The sequence below is a fragment of the Colossoma macropomum genome, unplaced genomic scaffold, assembly GCF_904425465.1.
Source record: "Colossoma macropomum unplaced genomic scaffold, Colossoma_macropomum, whole genome shotgun sequence".
Classification (NCBI taxonomy): Eukaryota; Metazoa; Chordata; class Actinopteri; order Characiformes; family Serrasalmidae; genus Colossoma; species Colossoma macropomum.
Genome location: NW_023494791.1, coordinates 12,009,144 through 12,021,487, shown reverse-complemented (window position 1 = coordinate 12,021,487; position 12,344 = coordinate 12,009,144). Strand labels below are relative to the sequence as shown.

Here is a 12,344-nt window from a genome sequence, read left to right as displayed (position 1 = left end):
TGCGCGGAACTTCTCACTTTGAGCTTTTGCGCATCAGTACTGAAAGCAGCAGCATCACCCTAGTGGGACCTTCTCGGTTTGAGGGTGGTTCCGTAACACCGACAGTCCTGAAAAATACATTGGCCCCCAGTTTGCCTACAACATAGTTGTTTTGTTTTCACTGTTCACAGTTAAAGGGGAATTTTTCAAAATTTCTGAATAATTTAGTCATTGAGATGTAAACAGGGTCATTCAGAGTGGTTTGATGTGAAATGGTTCATTGTAGAGAAACGTAGCTTACAGACTCTGTTTTCTTCATTGTGGTGGTGATAGGAACCAGGGGTCACCATGTCTACAACACACATATAGCCATTTTATTTACTACGCAAAACCACCGGTCAAACTCCATGTGTCTCCTGAGTTTTTATATGTAATGTTGATGAAGGTAAAATAGTGGTAAATCTAGAAGGTTTTCTTTGGGGACTGTTTTGCCTTACGACACCCTGCATGTACACCTCCGCCATGAGTGGATTAAAATAAATTACAATTACAATACATTTTAACCACAAACCTTATCATAAAACAATCAGACAGCATATAGCTAACCATTTAATGTAATAACTTTCTGTGAGGGAGCTTTCAGAAGCATTAAACTCTGCAGATGTCTGGTTCCTATCACCACCACTGTGAACAATTCTGACTCGGCAAGTTTCTCTAGAACAGAGCCTTTCAGACCAAACCACTCTGAAGGACTTTGTTTACATCTCAACCATTTAATTATGTGGAATTTAAGTTCCCATTTAAGTTAGTCTAGTGAGTAATTGTACATTAATAATTACCTCTTATGGTCACACACAGTTTCATTTACCTCAAAGCAAAATAAAATCAAGTGAAAGAGAAAGTAAGTGTCAGTGCATATAATATATATACAAATTTGATTCAAATATTTAGTTCTTATATATTATATACAGTTGTAGGCAAAATTTGGGCAACCCTGGTCAAATGACATGTTTTATTGTTTGTCTAAGGGAAAATAAGTTAACACATCCTCTACAGGCAACACACTTCTGCTCATTTTAACATGCAATACTGTTTATTTGTTGAATTTAACATATAGAAAAAAATTAATTGTTTCACTGTATGTTTTACTTTTCCCAGCTTGTTAAATTCAGAATATAAATAAAATGTGCACTACAGTTTGCAATGTGTTATTTTTACTTATTTTCACTTAAACAAAAAAAAAAAACAAAATATGTAATCTGAACAAGGGTGTTCAAATTTTGGCATACAACTGTAAGCATTTCAAACATCTGTAGTCAATGTATAAAGCAGGCCTACAAATGGAATATACTCTTTAGTGATGGTGCTTTATCATTTGAAATTTTGAATGAATTGGCTGGGCATTTACTCAGAGAAACACAGGAAACACAGACCTTTTTGTATTCAAATTACTACCTAACGTTACTGAAATATATAGGTAAAATATGTGTTGTATGTTTTAATGATGTACAGGCTCACTCTTTTTTCATAGGCTACTTCTCATTATGTTGTGACATACTTAACATAAGCATATTATATTACACATGGTATCACACTATTGAGTCATACCCTAATCTGCCTCTACTGATTTATTTATTGCAAGATTGAAAAAATGAAATAAAAGTTTTATTTATATAGTGTTTCTTTGTGACAACAGTGTGTTTGACTGCTAGTTTTGCAATAACAGTCTGACAACAGACTTTCAGCATGCTTAAATAAGAGGGCACTTGACAGCCACTACCTTGACACAGAGGAACAATACCTGGGGAAGAGAAACAGGAAATGCAAGAATGGGATTTGAGTGAATGGACTTCAGAGCAGCTTTTAATGTCAAAAAGTTTGCTTTGTTATAGGCTGAAATCTCCATTTACCAAATGGTTTCTAAGTTTTTTCATTTAATTAGCACACTTTCCTTCCTTCATTCCTTTTTTCGTCAACTTTTTTAAACAAATGATATGCCTATAGCAACAGCATATGCTAATGATGCCACTCATTGCCCATCAGTATTTACATCTACTGAGCTCACAATGACTCTTCATAAGTTACAGTTACTGGGTCACCAATAACAAACTACTGTTAAATATATTCAAAAGAAAGAATATTATATTTCCTCAAGACATGCTCAGAGCCGTGTGGTTGCTGAATGTGATTCAAAAGGGTGAGTTCACTGAAGAGTCCGTTGTCATGGTCAAAGCGGATTAAAAATGTTGTGAAAATAAGGAGAGGCCTATCAGTCATAAAAACAGATGTTTGGCATTTTTAACATCCTGCCTGATTGTGCTTGTCATTCATTTGTTAGTCTTATCTTATGGCTTCTTATCTGGTGATATGATCAGGTACAGCTAAGAAATATCTGGCTAAACTTTAACTATCTCAAAATATACCTGCCTATTTAGTCCCATGCTGTACAGTTTTAGATGATTTATTGATTGAAAAAAAAAAACTTTAAAACTTCCTTTCCTATCACAATATAAATGTTTGTAAATAATATCCCTTGAGCTTATATGACCATTTGTCTCCAATCTTATTGAAAAAGACAAGTTACTCAGAACTAATTTAAAAATTAAACAGAAGGCCCTCTATGATTGGTGCACAGACCAAAAGTCTGTTAGTAATGTTTACTAACAGATTTTTGGTCTGTGCACCAATCATAGAGGGCCGTCCGTTTAAAACGGCAACAGTATCCCTGGAAAGGAGTTATTAATGTGCCATAAAAATTATTATCCCGTATCCTACAGCGGTGATACTCACCTGCCAGACCTTCATGATCTATACAATGTAGATCTTCCCTGCTCTAACACTGACAACCTACCAGACAACCACTAAGTGCTTCTTGAGCCTGTTAGGTGTGTTTGAGGAGAGAAAATCGTGTTGGATACGGGTCAGGGACTGAGAACCACTGGTTTACAGACAATGCGATGCCGGTGTACTTCTAAACAGGTCACAAGGGGACTTTTTCCTTAGGACAGGACTTTTATTTTCTGACAAACAGAAGACTTTTAGACTGAAATCGTGACCTTCCGGGTTTCGATTTAATGATTTTAAATAGCAAAAACTGACCTGGGTTTGTTAAACCTAGGCTTCAAACCGTTTTAATTTTTTAAACGCTTAATTTAAACTCCATAAATAAAAGCATACATGTCTATTCCTGCACTTCCTGAACCAGAAATTAACGTTAAGGTAAACGGGGCTCGCGCTTGAACGTGCCTCAGCGGGCTGTGGTCACATGACCAGCGCGTCAGCTGACACGACTGAGGAAAGCGGAGCTGAGAACATCATGATAAAATTACTCGAAAAACTATCTCCGGCAGAGTGTCCTAAAGTGAGTAACACAGCGCTGTTGTTGGATAAGTCCATAAATATACTAGAAACAGTATTTAGCGACAACAGTATAGTTAAACGCGAATTAACCAGTTAACTCAGACGTGATTCAGAGTTCACATTAACATTGCTTTACCCTTTCAGTCAGTGGAGCTGTGGCTGTAATGACTGGGTGGAGCTGATGTGGGATGTGATGTAGAATGTGGTTATTCAGTTACGGTCCTGGAGGACCAGCGTCCAAAGTGGACGGCACAGTGTGGATAGTTTGGTGATTTCCCTGCTCAAACACGCCTACTAGACCTGACAATTGACAGATGAGTTGAGCCAGGTTTGAGGAAGGAAGTCAGCAAACTTTCCTGGACGTTAGCCCTCCAGCAACAAAACTGAATACACCTGTGCTTCTGGTGCTATTCATGCCCTTTCAAAAAGATCTGTAATGTTACAGTAAGAAACTGTAAGTGTTCTGTCCTTACTTCTAATAATACCCAATCCAGGTCCTGGAGATCTGCCACCCTGCAGAGTTTAGCAATAACCCTAATCAGACACAACTTGAATCAGGTAATTAAGTCCTTCAGAGGGGTCTGAATATTAGAGCCAGGTGTTAAATCTAAACTCTTTAATTAAATGTCCAGGACAAGGATTGGGCTATACTTCTGTAGCATGTTCTAAAAATGTTTATATGTTAATTTTAGGTTATTTGTTATTCTGCTAAGGACTGGAATGGTGAGCTAAGGACTCTTATTGTGAAGGGCAGGGGGATATGCTTGAGCTGGGAGCTGAGAGAGTAAGACATGAGCAGAGTAGTGAGTAAAAAGAAAACTCTGCTTGTGTACAGTGAGGCTGTGTCCAACAACAGCTGGTTAATAAAGCACCATGACTTGTGCGAGAGCTGTGTCTCTTTTAATAGTGCGTATGTAGTACCCTTGTCTGAATGTATTGTTCTTTTGGGAATCCTGAAGAATTTCCTTTAGTATTACTGTAGGTCCTTTTCATAAGGGTCTTGTATTTCCATTCAGTGTTACCTTACATTAAAACCATTTGCACAGTTTGTTTTAAAAGAGAAAATGGACTTTTTCAACTAAAGCCATTATTTAACTGTAAATTATGTTTTATTGTTCATCATTCACATCATTCTCTTGAGTTTGTGGTCAGTCACAATATTGTGATTCCTATTTCCCAGCTCCTGCACAGGTTTGTGGATGGACTGTGTGGCCGGAGTTACCCAAGACGAGTGGAGTACAGTGAAGTATGGAGTCTGACAGAGTGGGGGGAGTTAATGAACTCACTCGCCCAACTTTTCCGAGTCGCTGTTGGGAGAATGTCTAAGGATCAGGAGGTTAATGTCTCAATATTCTTTTCGGAGCAAACCGTTTTGTGTTTTATATGTTGTCCTGTACACTTGGATGCATCATTGTATACATTAGTGAGAAGAAACATCTTTCCTCTCTGTCATTAGGATGTGAGCCACATCATTCAGAATGTGATGTTTGTATGTTATGTTTAATTAAGACATATTCTCTTAAGACATGTGCTCTTATGGTCAACATTGTTGTCTGTAGGTGCAGGACCTGCTGGGTGATTTAGACTCTGCACATAGAGATGCTACTCTGCAGTGTGTGCATGCCAGACGGGAGGAGATCAGACAAGCTTTGGTGGACAGAACCAATGAAATCTCCAGCACACAACTGCAGGACTTTAACTGGCAGATAAAGGTACACACTACATGCATTTTAAAAAACAGTGCCAGATTACTCTGTTGTTTACCGGGTTCAAGTTATCTATGCCCTTCTTAGCTTTTTAGTGGGATCTTGCTGTTTTGCGGACAGTGGCTCATATTAATGCTGTTTTCACACACAACTAATTTGCTAAGGTCCTAAAGAGGTTTAGTTTTGGTGACATTGTGTCTTTTTTGTTTGGTGTAGTTGGTTTCACACTGCAACAGCTAAACTGCACTAAATTACACTCAGGGTTGGGATGTAACGGAATACAAGTACTGGGAATATATATTTAGAGTACAGAAATTAAGTATCAGTCCGATTTACAGTTTGTAAAGGTAGTATTCAAAATAGTTACTTTTGACAATTTTAAGAGGATTCTTTTAGAATACTTATCTCTTAAGTTAAAAAAAATATATATTGTCTTTAAAAGAAAGACAACCAATGCTTGTTTATTAACAATTTTAAAGTGAGCAAGGCGTACTCTAAAGAAGATCTCAGTAAATGGCTTCTTCACGAACACTAAACTTCCTTCTAAAGCCTGAGTAGACGGATAAATCACTGTAATGAGTCAGTTATCAATCTTAGTGTTACTTAACTGCTACTGAACTGAATATTGTCCTCGGTAGTGGACATGTTCACAAGTGATAAGCTTAGCGTTGGTGTTGTACTGGATTTGTACATGTATTTTGTGGCAAGTTACATACAATTGTTACATACAATTACAATATTAATTGAAACTCACACAGCTACCCACTTTATAGTCAAATAAGCAAGATTTTGTTATTGGGAAATAGCAAATTGTTTGCTTAGGCCATGAAAGGGCAGTGGGATTATGGGAGCAGCAGTAGACTGAAAGAGGCCATGAGAGCCAAAATGATGTTGAGGATTTTGTGATCATTTTTGTAAACATTTAAATAATAAAATTTTTCGTGAAACATATTAACAGAAGAATTACATGAAGAAAACTGCTAACCAGTAACAATGAGGAACAGTGTGAGTTAAATAAAAATAAAGCAATACAGTTTTTTTTCCATGTATTCTAATATATATATATATATATATGCATTCCAAATGTATTCTGAATGTGTTCTGAATGTCTTTCTTTTTATGTATTGTAGTGGAATACATTACTGAATACATTTATGACAGTGTATTCGGTATTCAGACATCTTTAGTTTTTCTGTATTTTGCCAAACCCTGATTACACATGGGTTTTTGTTTATTGGTCAGAAGTCTATGAGGGATTCAGGTGCTCTGTTACTTTTACGTTTGCCACCATTTGAGCCAAAAAAATGGTTTGCATGAACACAGAGACACTTAACATCTATGTGTATGACGGTCAAAGCAATAATAATACCTACTTGATATCTTTATGATTGATTTGTCCGTTTAAATATAACCAATCAGGTGTCTGATGCAATATTTTACCCCAAAAAAATTTCTTCTTAAAATCCACTTGCGCAGTTTTCATGAAGATTCTGACATTCACCAATGCTTTCTTATTTGCTATTTGTTCTAAGGTAAGTACAGAATCTACACACACTCAAGAGCATAAAGGTGTGAACAGTTCTGCAGCTTAAGAACACGTCATGAATCTGAAGTAGACTTTTTCTTAGAACCTTTCTCAAGAATAAATTTGAGAAAAAACTTAGGAAGATATTGGTGACTGAGGCCCAGTGTTCTTAGATGCTTGATAATTATGGACCAATGTTTTTCTGTTCTATGTTCAATCCCTCTGCCTTTCTTTCTAGCTTGCATTGTCCAGTGATAAGCTGTCATCTTTAAACACTCCTCTATTGAACCTCAGTCTGGACCTGAAAGAGAATGGAATCCAGAGGGCTGTAAATATAGAAATGAACAAAGAAGAGCTGCACACACTCATCAGTGCATTAGAGGCTGCTAATAAGGTATCATCGGTTTCTTTCACTTTTACTTACATGCACCTCACTCAGCATTTTTAGAGCTGCAAACATGTTCATACACGCATTTGTTTCTCTACTAATTCTGTAGGTGGTCCTACAGTTGAAATGAACACAACACATGACCAGCTGCAGATCTCACCCTGCTGCGATGGAGCTGAAGTGCATGCCTCAGGGTCGAGGAAGTGTGATCTTTTTTGGGACGCCTCTACTGTGCAAACAGGATGAGAAACTAGCAGTCAGCACCTGGCTTTTATTTCTGGACCTAGAAAAAAATGACTGTGATAATGTGTATTTATGTACGTGTTGAAACTGGTGCATGGGTTGGCCCAAGACTGATGTCTGTTGGCAGTACAGTAAATAGCCATGAGTCACAGGACCTTGGTAAGTTTTTGCTTTCTGAGAACAGCTCAGAATATTTAAAAGCAGTGGGAGGGTTCTGACTAAATCAAAGTATTTTTGTTCTTCATTTTTCTAGAACAGATTTTTCTCATGTAATAGCAATCAATTGTATATATTCCTCAATAATTCTGCAACTCTTCTTTTAATACAATGTGGTTAATTGCTACTCTTTCCTTATTAAACTGAAAAAGGATTATTTACCAAGTACTGTTCTGAAAACAAGAGCCAGACTCTTTTCTGTAGCACTTCAACAAGACTGTTTCATCACTTCCCTGTGTATGTTTTTATGTTTACCCCTTTATTGGGATTTTCAGTTCCGTGCCACATGTTGCTTCTGGAGACGAAGGCAAGCAAGATTTCAAAATAGAGTTAACCACAGTAACGAGGGCTGTTCAATTCTAGAAATGAGTCCAATTCCGATTCCAAGTGATGAGGATCGATGACATGTAAGAGTCGATTCCTCAGTCCAATAACCAAAACATAGAGAAGGACATCCAGCAAAAAGAAAGATATAAAGCAATATCAATTTGACCTTGGCAAGGAAATTTGGGAGCTGATGCTAGCTGAGATGTTTTGAACTGGCAATGTTTGAGTGTACACCAATTTTTCGTCACTAATATTGCATTACACTTTGTTTTGCCATTTGTCTAAAGTAAGATACAACTGGACTCTGTGTGATTTGTCAAAGAATGTATTTTTCAGACAGGCCATGTAGACAGTGACAGCAGAATATTTCACACTCCCAGGCCTAAGGAGAAGAAATATAGTGCAGAGTAAAATACAGTAGTGTTGTACTAATGTTTTATGTTATTCAGTCAGTCCTCCCACTTTTCCCATTTAATATAATTATCTGAAAAACAGTTGTTCTAGTGCAGATGGCTTGCCAAACTGACTGAGCCATGTAGTTGCTAAGGAAACATTGGAAATGTATGTGTCCATTGGGCATCACGGGTGCAGGATACAGGGAGGTTACAGGTGATTTAGTACAAATAACTGAGCTGTGAATGGGTGAGTGAATGGGTGCCCAATACTTTTCCTAGAGCTCGATCACCATGCAGACTTCAGCTCCAACCCTAATCTAACACACCTGCTTTGGGTAATGAAGGCTCTCAGGAGCATCTGAATATTAAAGCCAGACACAATGGATAGAACTCTCCAGGGTGATAGATTTCCAGGACCAGGATTGGGCACTCTAGGGATATTGCATATGAAAATTTGCTCAACATTAACACCTTTTTTGAATACAAAATTCCTTCCTTGGTGTTAAGCTTATATCCCAACAATTCGAAACAAGCATCAACAGTCTTTATACTGAGAACAGTGTGACTGGGAGAACATGCAACTGTTTTGATTAAGCATCTAAAGTTAAATATAAAATGGGTAATAATATCCAGTCTAACCGAGAGGTTTAGCAAGAAAGTTACATTCACATCCATTATTATGAGTCTAATATACTTGCAGTTGAGAGGATCTCCATGTCCTCTGTGGTGTCTGTGAGGTCCTAAAAGTAATGGAGACATCCAACAGGTTTGCGTGCTACTTTTTTAAAAAGAGAAGGCCAAAAAGATGTGGAAGAACTCCAGTATCTCCTGCTCATCTGAGCATGACTTAGAGTACAGTGGAATTCCCTAAATACATTATTTATAGGGACAGAATCCAGTGCTAACATGCTTTCTTCACTTCTCACTGCTGGTTTTGCACTCAAAGCCTCTCTCTGTATTATGTATCTTGCTGGCGTATATCCTAGCCTGTTTCCATCCTCAGACTGTTTCTATCTAGCTCTGAAAAGCAAAAGCATATTCTAAGCCGCTTATCCTTCTGGGTCACGGGGGTAAAAAAAACAAAACAAAAAAAAACAGCTTGTTTAATTTTAAGAGATAAAGAAAGGTTGAAAAACGGTTATGTCAAATTTAAATATTACTGTATTTGATACATAAAACCACAAAAATGTCATAAGTGGACATCAAGGAAAAATATAAATACAAAAAAATGGAGGATTCAGGCCCTTTAAGTGGTTCCCAGCCTATAACTACAACTGGGAATTCTCTATCTTCTAAAATGATATAGGCAATGAGCATAAGATGTATTGTAGCTTAGGCTCATTATGGCTTCTGAAGCATGAATGTGAGTAAATTCAAGTTTAATGCATGCAAGCGACGCACTGCACTGATAGATGCTCTTGGCAGATACACTGCTTCTCAATTCTGAGCGAGAGATAATATTTTGATTAGAGTTTTCTTTATCATCTTTGCTCCCAGCTCTGGCTGAGCCTTTACTCTCTATTAAGTGTCAGATCGGTCCATTAGTCTAGCCCTCAGGAGAACGCAAGCCATCCGAATGTGTGATGGGGGTGATGGGCCAAGAATCGATTCTTAAATAAGCTGCATTTTTCTTTAGGCTGGCGTTAAACCCCTCAGCCCTTTTGCTTCAGCCCACGGCTGTGTGATATAGATGTTCTGTTCCGTCAGAGGAGACTAATCTAAGTAAAGAATCTTCTAACTCTTCATTCCAGGCCAGGGCAAAGTGAGATGTTATTCTCAAAGAGGGTATGATGAAAAAGATAACTTTCTCCAGCAGGTATGTCACAGCTGTATAAGTGTCTAGTTATGAGTGGTTCTATGAAGCACTCCAACAAATAATAAATGGGAATTAGCCTTTAAAGGAATACTTCTGCATTTTTCTCTATCTGCCACAAATGTAGCATGAAGTTGGTTACCAAGAACAATAAAAGTGGTTCCATATACATTCATATGCCAAAGTTTGAACAGTCATATTGCTTGTTTTGTGGTTGGGTGAAAATAAGTTGACATTCTCTACACAGAACAAATTTAAATAACATTTTTCTGCAAATTCTGTTTGGTTGCTTGCATACTATGTTTTATTTTTCCCCTAATATGTTTCATTTTCTCTGTAGAGGATGTGTTGACTTATTTTCACATTAACAAGATTTGACCAGGTGCACTCAAACTTTTGCATACAACTGTACTTAGAAAAGAAGTTAAGAAACAAATACACAAGAACAGAACAGAAAAAAGAAAACAAAACAAAACAAAACTAACTAAAATATTCCTCCCAACAGACCTACAGGCACAACTACACAAACTCACAGATCACAAGTGGCACTGGTTTGGTGAAACAGTTTATTAGAATCCTTCAAAATTTCTCATGGTTTAAGACAAAGGATTCTTAAGAACAACTGTGCTTACTGTCATAGGCGTACACACACATACACGCACACACATCTCTCGGTTTCACTCATACTTTCCACTGTCTCACTCATTCACACTGGCATCAGTATGGGAGCACAGAGATAAAGAGCATGAATGTATTTCAGCTATAATGTATTTCAATTTACAGCTATATTACATAAACAGCTTCATCTGAATGATGTTTTAAAGACCCTCAGGATGTTTCATCTTTTTTTGGCATCTGCTGTGGTAGAAAACACCAGGCCAGTTATCTTCAAAGCAGGTTATGTTTTTCTATCAAGTCTTCCATCTTCTGTGTAATTTGAGTGTTTATAAGCTTCAAATAGGTGAATGTGAGTGTATAGACATGCATATTCTGCTATAACTGTGAGTATGTATATGACTGAGTATGTAGGCCTGTCACCATTATTACATAATAGGTTGGGTACAAAATGGTTGTGTTTTCGTCAGTTGGGTGGAGGCAAATACACGTAAATAAAAGCAAAGAGAAAATGCTTTTTTAACTCTGTGAAGTCTAGGACCAAGCTGGCATTTAAACCAAGTACCCTTGAGATAGATCTGCACATTGTTGACACCACCAAAGTGTGGCCTTTGAGGGGAACCAGAGGGCACCATTTGGGACTGTTTGCTGGCTTACCACTTCTACCATTAGACCACGAAACACCCCAAACAACCTGACAACTACTTCTGAATGGTGCTACAAGATGTTTACCAGTGCAGCTGTTGACGGCATTTAAAATAATGTTTCATTATTTGACCTCAACTAGATTTGAGGAAAATGTACATTTCATTTTTTGCCAAACTTTTCTTTTGGTTTTTCTTAATAACATTTTGCATTTTTAATTGATTCACTAGATGAGCCCTTTACCTTAGAATCCCAGTATGCAGCCTTTTGCAGACCTAAGAAAGATGATTTTTTTCTTCCATTTTTCTGTCCTGATTTGTGAACTTCCAAGTATTGAAGCAAAACAGCTAATCAGCTAATTTGGCCACCTCAATCTTGCACTCTAATAGTTGCATTCAAACAATAACAAAAAAAGACAAATTGTTAATTGCGATGATTATATGGTGATTAATCATCAGCTAAGATTTCATAATCGTGACAGGCCTACGTGTATGTATTTTGGATCGTGTCTTCGTTCTGAAAATGCCAGATGCCAGCAAAAGAGCCAGTTAGACCTTCTGACAGCCAGTCCTAAAGCTGCTCTTCATAGATTGTCACTGAAATGCTGGAATGTTGCTCTAGTAGCTACTCTTTGACACTTCTATGCAATCTATAATGTTAACACAGAGCATCGTAAAAAGCCCAAGACAGTAATATTATCATTAAGTTATCATGGTAACCTTGAGTTTTCCTTTAGAAAAGTTCATTAACTGATGCTGATGCTGTAGGTTAAACCCTGTAAAATGTCGCAATTTTGATTCGAAGGCACAAATTGAGCCAGAAGAAGTAACAGCAAGTTGATTAGATCTATCTGCTTTTTTTGTTTCCTGTGGTGAGCCTGGGTACCACATAAGTCACAGTGCATGTGTTTAAAGCTAAATGTAAAGATAGATAGACACTCAAGTCACAAGTCTTCTACAATAACATACATTTCTAGCAGAGGACGCGTCCTCTATGAGGTCATGGTGGTTTATTTCAGTGGTATGTACCCAGTGTGGGACAGGGATTTGTGGTTTTCTTACGCTGTCAAAGCATGATGTTATGAAGAGGAGTGACAGTAAAAATGTATCATTTTGTTGACTAAGCCATCAGA

General features: G+C 37.4%; 1 protein-coding gene across 1 annotated transcript; it reads left to right on the top strand.

Annotated features, from left to right (window-relative positions):
- Positions 1–3,244: 3,244 nt before the first annotated feature.
- commd8 (COMM domain containing 8) lies at positions 3,245–7,579 on the top strand. Its single transcript, XM_036573901.1, has 5 exons — positions 3,245–3,340; positions 4,520–4,675; positions 4,899–5,051; positions 6,809–6,964; positions 7,068–7,579. Exons 1-5 carry the CDS (start codon positions 3,245–3,247, stop codon positions 7,086–7,088), a joined length of 582 nt encoding a protein of 193 aa, XP_036429794.1. The 3' UTR covers positions 7,089–7,579.
- The last annotated feature ends 4,765 nt before the right edge of the window (positions 7,580–12,344 follow it).